Here is an 18835-nt window from a genome sequence, read left to right on the forward strand (position 1 = left end):
AAACTGTTTTTGCTTCAAAGGAACCACCAAGAAAGTGAAAAGACAGCCCATGGTTACAGAAAAATACGCTCATTACTTCAAAATGAGCACCTGCCATGTGCCTGGCAATCTTTTAGGCACTGAGGAAATGAGACTTAAAATGAGAGACAAAAATCCCAGCCCTTCTGCCATCTGGTGTGGAGATTCAAATAAGGACATTAACCTGTCCAGCTGTTCATCATCAACACAGATAAAACCAGCTGTAACCAGAAACAGTATTTCTCTCAATACGGCAGCTGCTAGTCTGATAGTATCCTATTTCTCTGAGTGACTCCTGCTTTCTTACTGAGAAACTGTTTTCTAAAGTTGAAATTTGGCTGCTAGAAATCATGTCAATTCTTTCCAGGCAACAACCACCAGAAATTGATCTATTGTTGAAAAGTTGGGTTTGTTATTCATTGCTGTAAAAGAGAATGCATATCATGGGAAATCGTGGGATATATCATTAAGAGTGTTAGAACATAATTACAGGATTTGGACTTGTTAGATGATTGGGAGGAGGGTTTGGGAAAGGATGCTGTCAGAAAGTGGGGATAATTCTATAATCTTAATAGATTTCATCTACAGGGAGGCCAACTAGAGTGAGGCTAAACCTGGGACTGGTAAAGAAGCCATAGTCCTCAGGTTGGGGAGAGGATGTCTAGTTAACTTGTGGCTTGGACAATGTTCATGTTTTGTGTTCTTTTTCCAAGAACTTTTCAAAGTACAATTCTGTGTTCATTGCGTTTGCGAGAAAGGGCAGGCATCCTCACGCATCTCGTTCCCTATGTAGCTCTAGCTTTGAGCAGTGGGGGACACACAGCAGGTGCTCGACAGGCACGTGTGGAGGGGCGAACTACATTGCCCCAAATCCCAGCGTTGGGGAGAGAGCGAGGCCAAGTGAAGGAGCAAAGCACCAGCACCTAGGACCCTCAGAAAAAGCGCCACAAGACCCGTACCATCCACCACCCCAGCCGGATGCCCGCCCTCGCGCGTGCGCCGGCAGCAGCCCAGATCCAGGCGCTTGGCTGATTGGCTGCGACGGCTCCTCGAAGCGGCGTTGCGCGTGCGCGCTTTCCTCGCGCGGGCTCGACTGGTGTGTAGCTCTTCGTATTCCCCGCCGCCGCAGCCCCAGCTCCCGGTTCGGGAAGGCTCATCCTCAGAGCTCGGAATGTTCCCTGAACTCAATAACCTTCTCAACACCACTCCTGACAGGGCGGAGCAGGTAAGGCGTCGCGCGGTGGGAAGGGGGCGGATCCCGGAGCGTGGCGGAAGACCGTATACCCGGATGAAGCGCACGCGGACTCGTGGGAGAGGCACGACCTCCGCGGGCATGAAGCCCTGGGAGTTGTAGTCCAGGGATGGCCGCCTCGGGGACTGGGCTCCGCCCTGGAGCCTGCGGGAGGTGGGCGTCTTCTCAAAGGCTTGTGTATCCTTGAAAGTGCCCAGGAAGGTTGGCCGACTATGCATCGGCTTACGTACACAGACGGGTACGGGGGGGCCCTGTGCGTTCTCACTGGGGTGGGGGGCCCGGCGTCTAGAGGAGGTTGCCTGAGAGTTTGATTCTCCACCCTTCACTTGAGACCAGCTTCTTAATCGTCCTCGGTCTCTCTCTGGCCCCTCAGTACTCCGCAGTGAATGCTGCTCCTCCTGCTTTTCCTCATCCTCCTCTTGGTCTTTAATAGTGCTGTTCCAAACTGCCTTCAGCCAGCGTTGGCTTGTATCAAGTCTGCCTGAGGCATAGCAGCCTCGCCACTCTTTCCTTTTTTCCGTACTTTGGGGCATCCCGAATTTTTTTATTTTAACCCAGGGGTTATTTCTTTCAGGAATTTACCTGGTTCATTTTATAACCATTGTCTTCCTAAGGAAATGGTAAACTCCAGGCAGCCAAGACATCGTGTGTATCGATCAGGCTTGCTTGCTTGCTTATTTATGAAAAAATTTAAAATGTTATTTATTTTAGAGAGAGAGCCAGAGTGCGAGCAGGGGATGGGCAGAGAGAGAGAGAGACAGAGACAGAGACAGACAAAGAATTCCAAGCAGGCTCCAGGCTCTGAGCTGTCAGAATAAAGCCAATTCAGGGCTCCAACTCACAGATTGGGAGATCATGATCTGAGCTGAAGTTGGATGCTTAACAGACTGAACCACTCAGGCGCCCCTCAATCAGGCCTTTTTTATGATTCCCCCCCCCCCCCCGCCCCCCCCCCCCCCCCCGCCGTGTCAGGCAAATTATAGTTTTAAGTAGACCCTTGTGGATTTCAGTTGCTCAAGCCTGAAGATGTTTCTGGTGGCCTTGCTAATTACTGCTGGCACCTCCAAAGTGCTCAGCCCAAGGCCAGAGTGAAGGAATGGAAGATCAAAGTGGGCACCAGGAAACGACAGCCCTGGAGGTAACCCTCAAGGTCTGATGGTGCGATCTTTCATATTTTATAAGTGAAAAAAAAGTCACAACAGTACAGAAGTGTCGTGTCTGATACCATTTGATTGCGACCTTCCCTATCACTGAAAAGGAACTAGAGGTGGCTGCAGCAAGGCAGTCAGCCACTGTGGAGACCATCTTTAGAGGTCTTTCCAGAACTCTCCATGATCAGAGCTTTTCCTGAAGCAGTGTCTAGGGCCATTGGGATGAGAATTTTGTTATTGGAATTCTCTGTCAACAACTACTCTTCCCTCTCTCCCACCCTATTGTACAGATTTGGTATCGGAATTAAAAATAGGGAGGCGCCTAGGTGGCTCATTTGGGTAAGCCTCCCACTCTTGATTTTGGGTCAGGTCACCATCTTACCAGTAGTGAGTTCAAGCCCCTCGTTGGGCTCAGTGCTGATAACTCAAAGCCTGCTTGGGATGCTTTCTCTCTCTCTGCCCCTCCCCCGCTCATGCTCCCTCTTTCTCTCTCAAAAATAAATAAACTTAAAAAAAAATAGGAAGGAAGTTGGATCATACTACTTTTTTGGAGCTCCATTCCAGTCTTAGCAGGCTGTGATTTTTGTTGGATTCTAATGGTAAAACCTTCTCTAGTTCTTCCAAGACCGATCCCTCAGTTAGCAAGGTGAATGAGGAAGAGAAGGGTTTTTATTCTCTCTTTGCCTTGGGAAAGTGGAAGCTGAGATACGCTTGTCCGTAATGAGTGACTTTAATAACAATCACTCTAACTTTTGGTTTTTTCATAGTTTTGACTTACTTTCTTCTTTCTGGTAGTGTGTGTGTGTGTGTGTGTGTGTGTGTGTGTGTGTGTATGTACTGACCTCTTTCCAGGGAGTCTAATTCACCTTTTTGTGTTCCTCTTAACTCGTAGGGGAAACTGACTCTACTCTGTGATGCCAACACAGATGGCAGCTTCCTTGTGCATCACTTTCTCTCCTTCTACCTCAAAGGTATACGACTCATTGGTGCTATAGAAAAAGAAACCTAAGGCTAAAAGCAATGGGAATGATATTAACTAACTAGGTCTTAGGTGTTTGGGTAGCCAGATGGCTGTTTATTAGGTAACAGGTTACTTGACCATCTTGTTCCCTGCTCATCCCTGCCAAAAGGTGGTATGTGCTCCTATCTTCCCTTCTCCACCCAGTGTGCAGGCATGGTCTCACTGAGATCCTCGTGTGGCCTCCTGATTTAGTTGCTCCTCAGTCTTTATGTATCTCTCTTTTTTTTTAATTTTTTTTAAATTTTTTTTCAACGTTTTTTATTTATTTTTGGGACAGAGAGAGACAGAGCATGAACGGGGGAGGGGCAGAGACAGAGGGAGACACAGAATCGGAAACAGGCTCCAGGCTCCGAGCCATCAGCCCAGAGCCTGACGCGGGGCTCGAACTCACGGACCGCGAGATCGTGACCTGGCTGAAGTCGGACACTTAACCGACTGCGCCACCCAGGCGCCCCTCTCTTTTTTTTTTTTTTTTTTAAACATTTTGATTTATTTTTGAGAGAGAGAGAGAAACAGAGCATGAGCAGGGGAGGGGCAGAGAGAGAGGGAGACACAGAATCCAAAGCAGGCTCAGGGCTCCGAGCTGTCAGCACAGAGCCCGAAGCAGGGCTCGAACCCATGAGCTGTGAGATCATGACCTGAGCGGAAGTCAGATGCTCAACCGACTGAGCCACCCAGGCACCCCCCAGTCCTTGTGTATCTTGAAGTCTTTGGGCTCTGGACCCATTGACATGTTGCCCTGGAAGTAGATGCTTCCTAAAGAACATAGGAAAACTGTGGGGCCACTGCGGTTTACATATGAAAATGGATTAGAAGAAGAAAACAGCCAAATGAAAAAAAAGACTCATTTATTAGCTGATTCTCTGTGAGCCCCTACTGAGCCAGGCCAGAATAGAGGGTACACCTTTGTCACTCTTAGTTGTAATCGTTTACAGCTTTGAAAGTTGTTTTCTTTTCCAGATGATATTATTGTCAGGATTGAAAGAGCAAGAGAATCTATAGATAAAATATTAGAACTAATTATGTTCATTAAGGTAGCTAGAGTTTCTTTATGTTCCACTTATAATTTCTTGGATATAAGACCAGTTTTTAAAAAAGTGAGTTGTTAAAAAAAAAGTTGTATTTCTGTACAAACAGAAAAGTATTACTTTTTAAAAACCACAGTTTATTTACAATAGAACAAAACAAGGTACCTATTGATACACATAACTGAAGAAGTACATTTCAGGATCAATGAAATAGGTATAATTATTATATATGAAAAAAAGTGCAGCTTAGAATCAAATTGGGGATGTCTGGTTGCAAGCCCTCTTGGGTCTATAGACCCAATAAAGTCAGAGCTTTATTTTCTAGAGGTACAAAGTATATGAGACTGATTATACATAGAGACTTTATTAAAAATCTGTTTATTTTGTTTTCTAGCTAATTGTAAAGTCTGCTTTGTGGCACTGATCCAGTCCTTCAGTCACTACAATATCGTGGGACAGAAGTTGGTAAATATTGTAGACCTCTGTGGTGCAGAGTATGTGGGTCATGCAGGTGTGAGTGGGACCAAGGCTGGGCTCCCCTGGTTGGGTTGTAGAGAACTTAGCAAGGGAGGGACTGAGGAAATCATGGAGTTCTGAAACCCTTATCTGAAAAGCTAAGGCAGCATCTCTACCTGTTTTACTCATTTAGAATTTATAGAACCAAATCAGTTGTTAATTAATCAAACCTAGCTCTACTGACTCTGGACCAGTTAAGATTTTCTCCTTCTCACTGTGGGCTTTAATCTTAGTTCTGCTGGGTTGGAGACCCACAGCTTGGTCTACCACCAAGTTGAGTGCCTCCTACTGTTTCTCCCTAAGTCTACGGCTTAGTACTCAAAGGTGGAGAGAGGTGCTTTTGTGACCTGCTCCTTACCTCATCTCGGCCTGCCTTTCATGTTGTCAGATGTAGGCAGGCACGAATAAGATGGCCAAGAGTCTGGTGAACCTTCTGGCCTAGTCTAGGCCATCACCTGTGACCTGTGACCAGGTGGGCTTACTAGTTTTTGTTTGTTAGTTTTGTTTTTATTTATTTATTATTTAAAAATTAAAAAAAAATTTTTTTTAATGTTTATTTATTTTTGAGAGAGACAGAGACAGAATGCAAGTGGGTTGGGGCAGAAAGAGAGGGAGACACAGAATCTGAAGCAGGCTCCAGGCTCTGAGCTGTCAGCACAGAGCCTGACGCAGGGCTCGAACTCACAAGCTGTGAGATCATGACCTGAGCCGAAGTTGGACGCTCAACCGACTGAGCCACCCAGGCACCCCTATTATTATTAAAAAAAAAAATAATTTATTTAATTAATTTATCTTTGAGAGAGAGACAGAAAGAGAGAGCATGGGGGGGTCAGAGAGAGAGGGACAGAGAGAGAATCCCAAGCAGGCTCTGCACGTCAGCACAGAGCCCAATGTAGGGCTTGAACCCACAGACTGTGAGATCATGACCTGAGCTGAAACCAACAGTTGGACGCTTAACTGACTGAGCCACCCAGGTGCCCCTTGTTTTGTTTTTAATAGGCTAGCCTCAGAGAGGGAAAGAACCAGACCACCCATTAGCAGTGACTACTGAAATGCCAGTCTTCCTATTGGGCCATTACACTGCCTGATGTCACTCTGATGGGGAGAAACAAATGAGAGAATGGGAGGAGGGTAGACTCTTTCCCATCCTTTGCAGATTAGGAAGACCTCCTGTGGTAGAAGTCAGAGCATGAGCTCAGGGAGAGCAGTCATGTCAAGAACACACGTGCATTCCAGGTCTGTGAAGCATGTTTCTATGGCCCTCGTATCAGTGTCTCTGGGTGAGAAAGCTGTGTACTCTCATGTCCAGATTGGCTACTTCTTCTGTTGCCTTTGAATCATCAGCACAGCAGGAATGACAGACATGATACAGGGCACGTGAAGTCCATGAGTGTGAGCCTCCATACTCTTGGCGTATTATTGAACTGCCATTAGTAGAATTGTCATGAGCAAGAGCAAAGGTGAACAGGAGTCTTTCTCTCTGCCAGGGGTGGCTGTGGAGCTCATGGTGCTGCATAGCGGAGGACACTGGGGTATAAATGAGCAGTTGAGACCTGGTCTAGGGGCATGAGGAATCTTTAAGAGTTCCACGTGACCTATTTCTGCACAGAGAGAGCAGTGAGTTGCAGATTTAGATTGTGTCTGTTCTTGGGTGTTTGTTGAAATGCAGATTCTTGGGCCTTGCCTGCAAAGCTTCTGATTCTGGAGGTTTGGAATGGTGCTCAGGGATCTTCATTTTAACTGGGTGTTTCATAAGAAAAAGATTCTTAATTGGGTAGTTTATAAAGAGCCATATTAAGAAGTTCTGGTCTAGAGGTGCCTGGTGGCTCAGTCGGTTAAGTGTCAGAGTCGTGGTTTCATCACAGGTCATGATCTCATGATTTGTGAGGTTGAGCCCCGCACCAGGCCTGCGCTGACAGTGTGGAGCCTGCTTGGGATTCTCTCTCTCTCCATCTCTTTCTGCCCCTCCCCTGTTCATGCTCTCTCTCAAAATAAATAAGTAAACTTTAAAAATTTTCTAGAAAATAAGTTTTAAAAAAGCTCTGGTCTAGAGGAGGGCTAGACAGAGTGCAGCCACTGCCATTTGTTTATGAATCGTGTGCGACTCCATAGAGTATTGCAGCATAGATTGTCTCGCCCTTTGCAAAAAAAGTTTGCTGAGCTCTGAACTAGTGCATCAAGAGCTCGTATTGTCCTAACTCTCATGGGAGTGCTTCCTCAGAGGTAGAGGGAAGAGAAGGAGAACTTGCTGGTAACGCGGTCTTCCTGTATTCTAGGCAGCCTGGCAACTCCAATCTCTGAGTTATGTTATTTGAAAGCCTCAGAGCAACTCTGAGGTCCTGTGCCACTGATGTGTAAACAAGAGGGGTTGTGAAATTCAAAGCCAAAATCTGTCCCTGTCTCCTTCACCAGCATTTTTCAGACCTTGGTCATTCTCCCACCATTTTATTGTCATTATTATTGTTTCTAAATATACTTAATTTTATAAATATGTGTATTTGTAATACTACTACAAATTAGAACCAAGTATTGAGTAATCACAAAAATGAGCATATAAACAAAAATGTCAGTTTTTTAAAAAGTGATAATGTAGAGGCTCACCTCAAGACCTTGGGGATTGTGGGTTGGGACCACGCAGTGGAAAGAAGGCGTGGGCCCCATACAAAGGTGTACAGGTACACATTTGCAGGGCTTAGAATGTGTCCTGTACCTTTCTGTGAGCTGGAGTCCAGCCTCTGTGAGGGGTTCCTCTGCAAGGCACAGTAATTCACTCTCCTCTGTGTTGTGTTTAGGGTGTCAGCCTGACTGTGGCACGGGAGTGCGGGCAGCTTGTGTTCCTAGAAGGTCTTAAGTCTTCGGTGGATGTTTTCTTCCGGGCTCAGGCTGAGCCACACCCCTTGCAGTTCCTCAGGTCAGTCAGCCTGCAGCCCAGCCCAGAAGGCTGGTAGGTGGACCCAGACCAGCTTTGCTGGGTGATTCCTCCCGTGCATGGGTTGGGGGACAGAGCTGGCTTTCAGAGGTAGCCATTTCCCTGGTGTTACAGCATTATTGGAAAGCTCTTGGCTCTTACCATGGGCCAGAGGGTATATGGCTGACCCCAAAGCTACAGAAAGCATTATTTGCTGGGAGTATGGCAGAACGATATGTTTTTCTAACCTTGCTCAGAGCCCTAGCACACACCTTTATTCTGTTTTGGGGTTGATACAGGGATCGGCACACTATGGGCCATGGCTAGCTACCTGTTTTTGTAAATAAAGTTTTATTGGAATAGCTGCATTCATTTGTTTGCATATTGTCCCTGGCTGTTCTCTCCCATAGCACAGTTGAGTAGTTGAGACAGAGATCATTTGACCCACAAGCCTGAAATATTACTGTTGGCCTTTTAAGAAAAGTTTGGTGACCCCGGTTTGCTATTTTGAGATTGGTTTTCCTGCTTTTTGTCTTTTATGAGTGTCAGCCACAAACATAGCTCTGTGCAGACTCCCCACCTGTTCTTCCTTCACCACAGAGGAGTCCGTATGGGAACTCTCCCTGCTTCCCCCTCTCTCAGATGCCACCTTTTGCAGTGGCTGGAAGGCAGTGTGGAGTCAGAAGGCCCTGTGCCCTGACCCTGTGTGTGTGATCTCTCACATAGCTTTTAGCATCTCTGAACCTGGGTGCCTTCGTCTGAGTGATGGGCCTGGTGACACCTGACCCCAGGTTGTGGGAAGTTGTTGTCCTTGCTGTTAGTGGGCCGCAGACCTGGAGTGTGAGCAGGTGCCTGGGCCCTGTGCTCTGCTGCTTTTTGAGCCTCTCTTGCTGGGAAGTGACTGCCAAGGTAGTCATTGGAGAGATGGAGGTAGCTGGGCCAGCTTCTTTAGAAATAGGTGGAATCCAGTAGGTACACAAACTGCCCTTAGACCTTGGTTCTCACCGCCAGGTCACCTGAATGGCTATTTAGCTTTTTGCACCCATTATGACCTCCTGGAAAGACCTCTTCTGCCTGCTCAATCTAAATTAATCTTCTAATGCCTTAAGCTCTTGGGTTGAGGGGCTGGCTGCATGGTGTCTCTTAAGGACCCAGGAGGCTGTTTATTTTTGTGTACCCCAGTTTCTAGCACAGTGCTTTGTACCTACTAGGCCTCAAGGAATATTTGAAGTACAGCTTGCTTGTATATGCACGCATGCCTTTTCTTTCCAACCAGATCATGAACCCCTTAGTGCCAAGGACTGTGATCCAGTTCTCTGCCTCCCCCAGCCCTTTCCCGTGGTGCTGCTTGGTCCCAGATAAACATTTGTAGACAGAGGGAACTCTCTGGTGACTCTCGCTTGATGTTCCAGGGAGGCCAATGCTGAGAACCTGCAGCCACTGTACGAGTTTGTGCGGGAGGCTCTGAAGCCCGTGGGTGATGGAGAGGCTGCGTGGAGGTGCCCAGTGCTGCTGGTGGACGACCTCAGTGTGCTGCTGAGCCTGGGCATGGGTGCGGTGGCTGTATTGGACTTCATCCACTACTGCAGGGCCACCGTGTGCTGGGAACGAAAGGTACCGACCCGTCTGCTCTCCGTGCTCCTGCCTGTGATCTCCATAGGCCCAGACAGGCCCATACCTCCCTTGCTTGCAGTGATCTTTTTTGCTTATTTGGGGGTTTGGCTTTACCCTGGGAGGCCCAGAAATCTTTTGGTCTGCCATCCTTCCCTCCCCTACTTGCCACTGCTAAAAAAATAAAGCCCTCAAAATTAAAAGATAGACCAGTACTGTCTCAAATGGGACCAGTTGTGTGTGGTACCATGGCCATCCCAACTCTGCCACCCATTGCCTTGTGTCCTGGGACAAGTCATTATCACTCTGGGTGTGTTTTGAAGATCAGTTGAGATATAAACTGCATTAAAAATTGTGAGATGCAGTACAAGTACAGGATGTAACTTTTATTGTCAAATTATGAGGCAAAAATGGGGATTTTACCATAATAGTTAAATAGTGATAGTAGACCCACCTATAAAATAGGAATGGCTGTGGTGCCCACCTCGCAGGAACCAAGCTGCAAGAGTTAAGTGACATGAAGCTTACAACACTCCCATGCAGCGTCTGGCCCCCAGTGGCAGCTCTTCAGCGTGCGATGGCGCCCCTGGGAGGGACCTGTGGCCCTTAGCACGGTGTGGTCAAGCCGAGGGTGCTGGGCGGTTGGGATGAGCCAATGGAGTCAACCAGGGTGCATATACCCAGCACTGCATGCTGAGCACCTCCCATGTGCAAGAGCTTACCTGGCAGCTGTGTTTAGGGGAGCTCCTGGGACTGTGTGGCTACAGGCACGGGTGGGAACCAGGTGATGGGGAAAGAATGGAAGGAGCAGAGAGTGGAAGGGGCGTGGAGGGCACGGCTCGGTGACAGTGAAGCGGGCACAGCTCCTGCAGCTTAGCCTGCTTTACTAAGTGCAAGTGCCCACTACCTCCCTCGTTTGGTTAAAAAGACCTCTTTTAGCTGAAAAAGCAAAACTTGGGAATGGTCTAAAAAAGAAAAAATAGGGGCACCTGGGTGGTTCAGTTGGTTGGGCGGCCGACTTCGGCTTGGGTCATGATCTCACAGTTCTTGGGTTTGAGCCCCGCATCAGGCGCTGTGCTGACAGCTCAGAGCCTGGAGCCTGCTTCGGATTCTGTGTCTCCCTGTCTCTCTGCCCCTCTCCTGCTTGCACTCTGTCTCTCTCTGTCTCTCTAAAGTGAATAAAAATGTTAACATTTTTTTTAAAAATAAGTAAATAGCATAAAGAGTACTTTAATAAAAAGTAATGATCTCTTTCCTAACGTGTGTATTCTGGAGAGTGTGTTCAATTATGAACATGTTTTATGTGTATGTGTTTCTGCATTTTTTTTTCACATTTCTGGTAGCCTGCCTTTTTTCTCATTTCATAATGCACGGTGTCTTTTGATGTCCATTGCCCAAAACCAGAATAGACAGATCTGCTTCATCCTTTTTAACTGGACGGTATCCCTTTGAAAGGACTTACTCTTCAAGGTATCCCCTTCAGTGGGTCAGTCTTCCCCTCTGGTTCTGGTTGGGTAACTCCTACTTGCTCTTCTGACTCGGCTCAGGTGTGCACACCACGTCACCCTCCCCTCCGGGCCAGACGTGACGCCTCTTCCCTGGGCTCCCCTAGCCCCCCATGCTCCCCTTTCTCCTGGCTTTGTGTCCTGTGTTGTTAGTATCTTTCTGTCTCCAGGGTCCATACCGGTCCCCTCTTATCCCCACTGTGGTGTCTGACACGTGCTGTGCACTCAGGAGCTGCTGACTGGATGAATTGGTGCCTAGCAGAAAGGTGGCACTTTTTGCTAACATTGAGGACCACAGACTGAGCTGAGCTTGGTTTAAGAGGGATTGAGCTGGCAGTATAGGTTGGATGTGCTGGTGAGACTGTCCAGCAGGTGATTGGAATTAGGACCCTAGAGCGCAGCAAGGGTCCTTCCCTTGCTGGAGGGGGTGGTTGCAGTGGAAGCCAGAGGCTGCTCTGGGCGAGGACATGCAGGGGAGTGGAGGCACTGAAAGCCCAGTACTCCCTGGTGACCCTGTCTGGAGGAACGATTTTCATCTTCCATCTCTGTTGCAGGGAAACATAGTAGCCCTGGTGCACGACAGTGGAGACACCGAGGACGAGGAGAACATCCTTTTGAACAGCCTTAGCCACCAGAGCCACCTGATCCTGCGGGCTGAGGGGCTGGCCACTGGCTTCTGCAGGGACGTGCATGGGCAGGTGTGCAGGGGCTCACTAGACCTGAGCCTAGACTGTGTGTGGGATAGTGTCAGGCCCTGGGGGTTGTCTGGTTGGGGTGTTTCTTCAGACGGAAGGAAAACCTCGGAAGTTGTGAGAACCCAAATTAGAGTCTGTTCCAGATGGTGCTAGCCTCATGTACCTGTTCAGGTGTTCCATGGTGGTCCCGTTTGTGACCAAAGTGGAGCTCCTAAAAAGGAGACCAGATTGCCTTCTGGAACAGAATGCAGGGGCCCTGCTATCAAATAGCAGAATGCCTCTGCAGGACCACAGCAGGCTTTGTATACTCAGGTCAGTGCTGCTGCTTTTATTTTTTAATTTTATTTTAATTAATTTATTTTTTTTAAGTTTGTTTATTTTGAGAGAGAGTGTCTATGCAGGTGAGGGGCAGAGAGAGAGAGGGAGAGAGAGCAAATTCCCAAGTAGGCTCCTCACTGTTAGCATGGAGCCCAATGTGGGGCTCAAACTCACGAGCCACAAATCATGACCTGAGCCGAAGTCAGACACTTAACCGAGCCACCCAGGCACCCCAGTGCTGCTCCTTTTAAAATACAAATGTGGAGGAGTCAGTTAAACTTCTGACATCAGTTCAGGTCATGATCTCTCAGTTCGTGAGTTCGAGCCCCGTGTCAGGCTCTGTGCTGACAGCTCAGAGCCTCCAGCCTGCTTCAGATTCTGCCCCTCCCCTGCTCACACTCTGTCTTTCTCTAAAAAATAAATAAACATTAAAAATTTTAAAAAGTAATAATAATAAATAAAATACAAATGTGGGGGACCATGCCCATGGCTGGGGTTGTTGCTGCCCCACTCTTGCCTCTGACCGAAATATTTGAGAACTCAGGCAGAAGCTGAGAGCCCTGCCTTAGAGGAAGGCCAGATTCTACCCCTCCCAAGGGGCTACCATGCTTCTGTGCCTTCTGGGACTTTTTTTTTTTTTTAAATGTGTATTTATTTTGAGAGAGAGAGAAAAGTGCAAGTAGGGGAGGGGCAGAGACAGAGGGAGAGAGAGAATCCCAAATAGGCTCTGTGCTATCAGTGCAGACCCCAGTGTGGGGCTGGATCCCATGAACTGCAAGATCATAACCTGAGCTGAAACCCAGAGTTCGACGCTTAACTGAATGAGCCACCCATGTGCCCCTGGAACTTCTCTTTTGGAATCATCCCCCAAAGCTGTCATGGCTTCCAGGTTAACTTGATGTTGACCACTCTTGGCACATTAGAGGTGGGTGGGAGTTTTGGCCAAGAGTCATTCAGGGGTAGTTATAGAAAATGAAACAAAGGAGCAAGCTCAGAAATGCTGTGTTGGTCGTGTTCATGTGCATGGCATGAGGAGAGGGTCCTGCCAGGAAGCTTGTGTCCTGGCTCTGAGGCCAGTCCCCCTGAGCATTCTAGCATGTCTGGCATTGAGATATCATCAGAATAAGAATAAATGTCTAGCCTTCCTGAGCCTCTGAATTGGATGTACTGATTTTAATGAGTCGATTTTCCCAATTATTGTAGCCAACAGATATAAAACCATGCCTAGGGAAAAGAGCAAAAGAGAACACATAAAAATACTTTAAGGGTTTGTATTTGGGGGGCTTTTTTTCTTTTTCTTTCTATTTCACACTTGCTGTAGTGAGCAAATATCACTACTGTAATGAAGGGGAAACCTTTAGTTTTAGTTAGCTGGTCATAAGCTTTGTTTTAGAAGCCAGCCCCTGGCTGCATGGCACATGACTGCGATCTCAATTTAGGGGCCTTAGTTGCAGGTTACAGGGGAGGCAGGTAGGGTTCATAATGGAGCAGGTAACTTGGGGGCTGCTTCTCTCTCATCCTGCTTCTTGTCACTGTAGCTGAGGATCCTCTGGAGGACGCCATCACAGCCCACAACCCAGCGGGATCGGAGCCTCACTTACCAGTACAAGATACAGGACAAGAGCGTGTCTTTTTTTGCCAAAGGAATGTCTCCTGCTGTTCTGTGACCTGATTGAGGGGCAAATGTAGCTACCTTGGACTGTTTTCAGATGTGAAAGATGAAACAACGAGTGGGAATGGATCTGCACACCTTTGAAGTGGTATTTCAGCCTGGATTGCCACCACTGTGACCCGGCGCTGTGGAATGGCTCTGTGACAGTATGCCTTTGTTGCCCAGGGCCCTATTCCGAAAACACATAAGGAATTGCAACCCGGCCTCTGCTGAGAGAGATGCCACATATTGAAACCAGGTGAAAGTCATCCCAGGAGCCTTTCATTAAATACACTTTAGCCTCAACTGCCCATTTTTGGCTTTTGGGCCTTTCAGAGCCAGAGAAGGTATAACTGTGCCAGCCAGGGGACAGTCCTGGGTGGCAGGCATACGAGGTGACAACTTGGGTAATTATGGCTGTGGTAAGGCGAGTCCTGCATCCTGGCTTCCTCACGATGGATTGTCTCATTTAATTTTCACCTTCATCCAGCAAAGGTATTTTTCCTTCAGTCCAGTAAGAAAACCGGCTTAAAGAGGTTTGGAAACACGCTCACAGTTGTAGAGCAGGCTGTAGATAGTGGAGCCTAACTCTGAAGTCCACACTTGCTGACTGACCCTCAAGGAAACCAGGGGCAGGCTCCCTAGCCGGTTCACAGCCTCCTGGTTGTGTGGTCCCTGACCCAGGTGTCATGAAACCGCGGCCTTGGTCACATGAGGCTTCATGGCCTTGGTGACAGGGGTAAGGAGTGTTCTTGCCACCAGGTGGGATAGGGCCTTGGCAAGTTGCTGCCTCCCTTACCTGTAAAGACTGAAGAGGTGAGCACTTGCCCCAGCATCCCATAGATGCCAACTTACCACACTCTGCCCGTCGGTCAAGATCACCTCAGTAGACACCGGGGGTATTCCCTTAAACTGGGTACATTTTGTTGTACCACAATGAATTATTTTTAAAATTAAAAGTAAATAAAATGAAAAAAATAACACTGCAGGGACTAAGGAAATTTCATACCTGTTGTTTAATTGTAACTTTTCCACATTTTGTAGTCTTCATAACAGGAAACAATTTATCACTCCTCCCCTCAAATCATAAAAAAAAAAAACTTAAAAAACTAAAAAAACCAGGAACGCCTGGGTGGCTCAGTCAGTTAAGCGTCCGACTGCAGCTCGGTCATAATCTCATGGTTTGGGAGTTCAAGCCCTGCAACAAGGCTCCTTGCTGACAGTGCAGTGCCTGCTTGGGATTCTCTCTTTCCCTCTCTCTCTGCTCCTTCCCCACTTGCACTTTCTCTCTCTCTCTCTCTCAAAATAAATAAATAAATAAACAAACAAACAAACAAAAAATAAAGCAGGGAAGGGGCCTAGGAAAGTGAGGGATAATGAAATTTTAGTTTTTTCCCTGTAGAGGAATTTCTGAATTAAAGCCTGGATTGGCCCTCACGTGGTATCAAGATTGTTCTTTGGAATGATGGAGCCAGTTAACAGTGACCTCTACGTTTTCCTCCACCAATGTTGGATTTAACTTAATTTTTACTAACTTAATAGTTGTGTAAAGTTTGTAAAAATGAATATCTCTTGAATGGCTAGGATATAATTTTCTTTGTATTTTCCCATGTGTTGAGAATGTATTCCTCACTTTTAATGACTTATCAATTAGAATGTGGTGTCAACTTTGTTTTCTCAGTTCTTTGTAATATTTTGGAAAGGATTTTATCATTGCCTGTGTTCATGTATATTTTTTTCTATATTTGGGTTTTAAAAAATACTTTATCTTGGGGCACCTGGGTGGCTCAGTTGGCTAAGCATCCGACTTCTGCTCAGGTCATGATCGCTCGGTTTGTGAGTTTGAGCTCCGCATCAGGCTCTGTGCTGACAGCTGAGAGTCTGGAGCCTGCTTCGGATTCTTTGTCTCCCTCTCTCTCTCTGCCCCTCTTCTATTCTCTCTCTCTCTTTTTCTCTCTCTCTCCCATTTCAAAAATAAACGTTAAAAAAAAAAGTTTTGGGGCGCCTGAGTGGCTCAGTCGGTTAGGCGTCCGACTTCAGCTCAGGTCATGATCTCACAGTTCGTGAGTTTGGGCTCTGGGCTGACAGCTCGGAGCCTGGAGCCCACTTCGGATTCTGTCTCCCTCTGTCTGCCCCTCCACTGCTTGCACTCTGTCTCTTGCATTGTTTCAAAAATAAATAGACATTAAAAAAATTTAAAAAGTTTTGTTTTCTATGCAGATATGCATTAATTCATGAAGTTTTTGTGGAGTTCCTGTTTTATATGAGGGACTCAAGATAAAGACGGTCCTCAAGTCACCTGCTGTGCTGTGATGGGGGCTAGGGAACAGGCATTGACATAAATAACAGCTTCTCCACAGTGCAGCTGTGGAGAAGATGATGCGGGCCACAGAAGCAACTCAAGTAGTGAGTGGGGACAGATTGGTGGTCACAGGAAGGAGTAATTATTTCCCCATCACGTTTTTGTTTTGTTGTTAAGGGAGCAGAAAACTGGGGAAGAATTTATGGAGACAGTACTATTTGAACAAGACGTTGGAATGTTCCTATTTTGTCACTGATGTTACCTTTGTTCTTCAGGACTCAGGAATATATTTTTCTTCCTGAATGGAATGAAGGTGCTGTTCTTTGTTGTTGTTTCTGGTTTAAAATAATTTAAGAAAATTAACTTCTTTAGAATTTGCTACAGTACTGTAATTTGTCTACCTGCTGATAACTAAATAGTCCGACAGTATTTATAGTATTTACTGAAAAGTAGTGATCCTCTTTATGTAGTTTGGCTTTACTTATACGTAAAGTTCTTAAAACTGAGCTTTTCTGAAATTTATCCTTTTTTTATTTTTTACTTAAAATTTTTTTAATGTTTATTTATTTTTGAGAGAGAGAGCGAGTGAGTTGGGGAGGGGCAACGATAGAGGGAGACACAGAATCTGAAGCAGGTTCCAGTCTCTGAGCCCAGCGTGGGGCTCAAACCCATGAACCGCGAGATCATGACCCGAGACAAATTCTGATGCTTAACTGACTGAGGCACCCAGGCGCCCCGAAATTTATCTTGTTTTTTAATGTTTGCTTATTTTTGAGAGAGAGTGCATGTGCATGCACAGGCACGCACGTGAAGGGGGGGAGGGGCAAAGAGGATCTGAAGTACAGAGCCTGATGTGGGGCTCATGTTCACGGACTGTGAAATCATGACCTGAGCCAAGTTGGTGCTTAACCAACTGAGCCACCCAGATGCCCCTGAAATTTGTCTTTAATTGATACTGAAAGTTTAGTATATGTCTGCTCTCAAGAGCCTTTATTAAAAGGATATCGTGCCCTCTTGTTTATCCAGATGAATTTTACCAGCACTTCATTCAAGCTCTAGACAGTATTCTTCAGTGACTTTTTCTCTTGTTTTTAAATTGTCGTCGTATAATTTTATTTAAAAAAAATAGTGAAGAAATTAATACCCTCTTATTAAATTTTTTTTTTATTACTCGACAAGAAATGATCCCATTTTGTGGATATTTCTTTGGTGTCTTTGACATAGGGATGTAGTTGACTTCTTAAAATTTATAACTTATCCTACAGTTTTTCTCAACTATTCTAATAATTTTCTGATTGAGATTCCCGAGTTTTTTGATATTTTTTCTTGTTTTCCTTTTTCCAGATATTAACATCTGCAAATAATGCCACCCTTGCTTATTTTTTCTTTAAATAGGGAAAAAATTTTTTGTTGAAGTTGACATACAATATTAGTTTCAGGTGTACAACATAGTGATTTGACAGTTACATACATAATGAAATACCAGGATTCAAGTATTGGTAATTAGTGTCTGTCACCATACAAAGTTATTAATTATATTATTGACTATATTCCCTATGCCATACTTTGCATCCCTGTGACTTATTTGTTTTATAACTGGAAGTTTGTATCTCTTAATCTTCTTCATCTGTTTGGCCCATTCTCCTACCCCCGTCCCGTCTGACAACCATCAGTTCTGTGTATTTATAAATCTTTTGTTGCTGTTGTTTTTAAGTTCCACATATAAGTGAAATCATATGGTATTTGTCTTTCTCTGCCTGACTTATTTCACTTAGCGTAATACCCTGAGTCCATCGTGTTGTCACCAATGGCAACAGTTCATTCTTTTTTATAGCTGAGTAATCCACTGTGTGTGTGAGAGAGAAGGAAAGTGAGAGAGTGTAAGACATCTTTATCCATCTGGCAATGGACACTTGAGTTGCTTTTAGATCTTGGCTGTTGTAAATAATGCTGCTGTAAACATAGGGGTGCCTTATCTTTTTGAATTAGTGCTTTTCTTTGGGTGAGTACTCACATATAGAATTACAGGGTCATATAGAATTTCTATTTTTAATTTTTTGAGGCATCTCCATACTGTTTTCTACAGTGGCTGCACCAATTTATATTCCCACCTACAGTGCCTGGGGTTTCCTTTTTCTCCACATCCTCTCCAGCACCTGTTGTTTCTTGTGTTTTTGATTCTAGTCATTCTGACCAGCGTGAACTGATAGCTCATTGTAGTTTTGATTTGCATTTCCCTGATGATTAATGATGTTGAGCATCTTTTCATGTGTCTATTGGCTATGTGGATATCTTCTTTGAAAAATGCCTATTCGGGCACCTGGGTGGCTCAATCAGGTAAGCATCCAGCTCTTGACTTTGGCTCAGGTCACGATCTCACAGTTAGTGGGTTCAAGCCCCATGTCAGGCTCTGCACTGAGAGTGTGGAGCCTGCTTGGGATTCTCTCTCCCCATCCCCCCACTCGTGTGTGCGCTCTCTCTCTCTAAATAAATACACTTAGAAAAAAATACTTGTTCATGTCTTCTGCCCATTTTTTAATTGGACCTTTTTTTTTGGTACAGAATTATATGAATTTTTTATGTATTTTATTTTTTTAAATTATTTTTTTAAGTTTTTTAAAGTTCTAATTTATTTTTGAGAGAGAGAGTGAGGGCACATGCACAAGTGGGGAGAGGCAGAGAGAGAGGGGGACAGAGGATCTGAGCAGGCTCTGTGTGCACAGTTAGAGAGCCCGATGTGGGGCTTGAACTCGTGAACCATGAAATCATGACCTGAACCAAAAGCAGATGCTTAACTGACTGAGTTACCCAGGCGCCCCAATTTGATTTTTTTTTAAGTGGGCTTCATGCCCAGCTTTG

General features: G+C 45.8%; 1 protein-coding gene across 3 annotated transcripts; it reads left to right on the forward strand.

Annotated features, from left to right (window-relative positions):
* Window positions 1-786: 786 nt before the first annotated feature.
* ELP6 (elongator acetyltransferase complex subunit 6) lies at window positions 787-17924 on the forward strand. Of its 3 annotated transcripts, XM_058727139.1 has the most exons (7): window positions 787-1243; window positions 3314-3392; window positions 4865-4935; window positions 7779-7897; window positions 9307-9508; window positions 11565-11708; window positions 13562-17924. In XM_058727139.1, the coding sequence occupies exons 1-7, from the start codon at window positions 1190-1192 to the stop codon at window positions 13688-13690; spliced, it is 798 nt and encodes a 265-aa protein (XP_058583122.1). In that variant the 5' UTR covers window positions 787-1189; the 3' UTR covers window positions 13691-17924. The 3 variants fall into 3 exon arrangements, with proteins under 3 accessions (XP_058583122.1, XP_058583124.1, XP_058583123.1); XM_058727141.1 differs by lacking the exon at window positions 4865-4935 and having other exon boundaries at window positions 1229-1243; XM_058727140.1 differs by lacking the exons at window positions 787-1243; window positions 4865-4935 and adding an exon at window positions 1308-1423.
* The last annotated feature ends 911 nt before the right edge of the window (window positions 17925-18835 follow it).

This window comes from Neofelis nebulosa, chromosome 4, assembly GCF_028018385.1.
Source record: "Neofelis nebulosa isolate mNeoNeb1 chromosome 4, mNeoNeb1.pri, whole genome shotgun sequence".
In the NCBI taxonomy this organism is placed as follows: domain Eukaryota; kingdom Metazoa; phylum Chordata; class Mammalia; order Carnivora; family Felidae; genus Neofelis; species Neofelis nebulosa.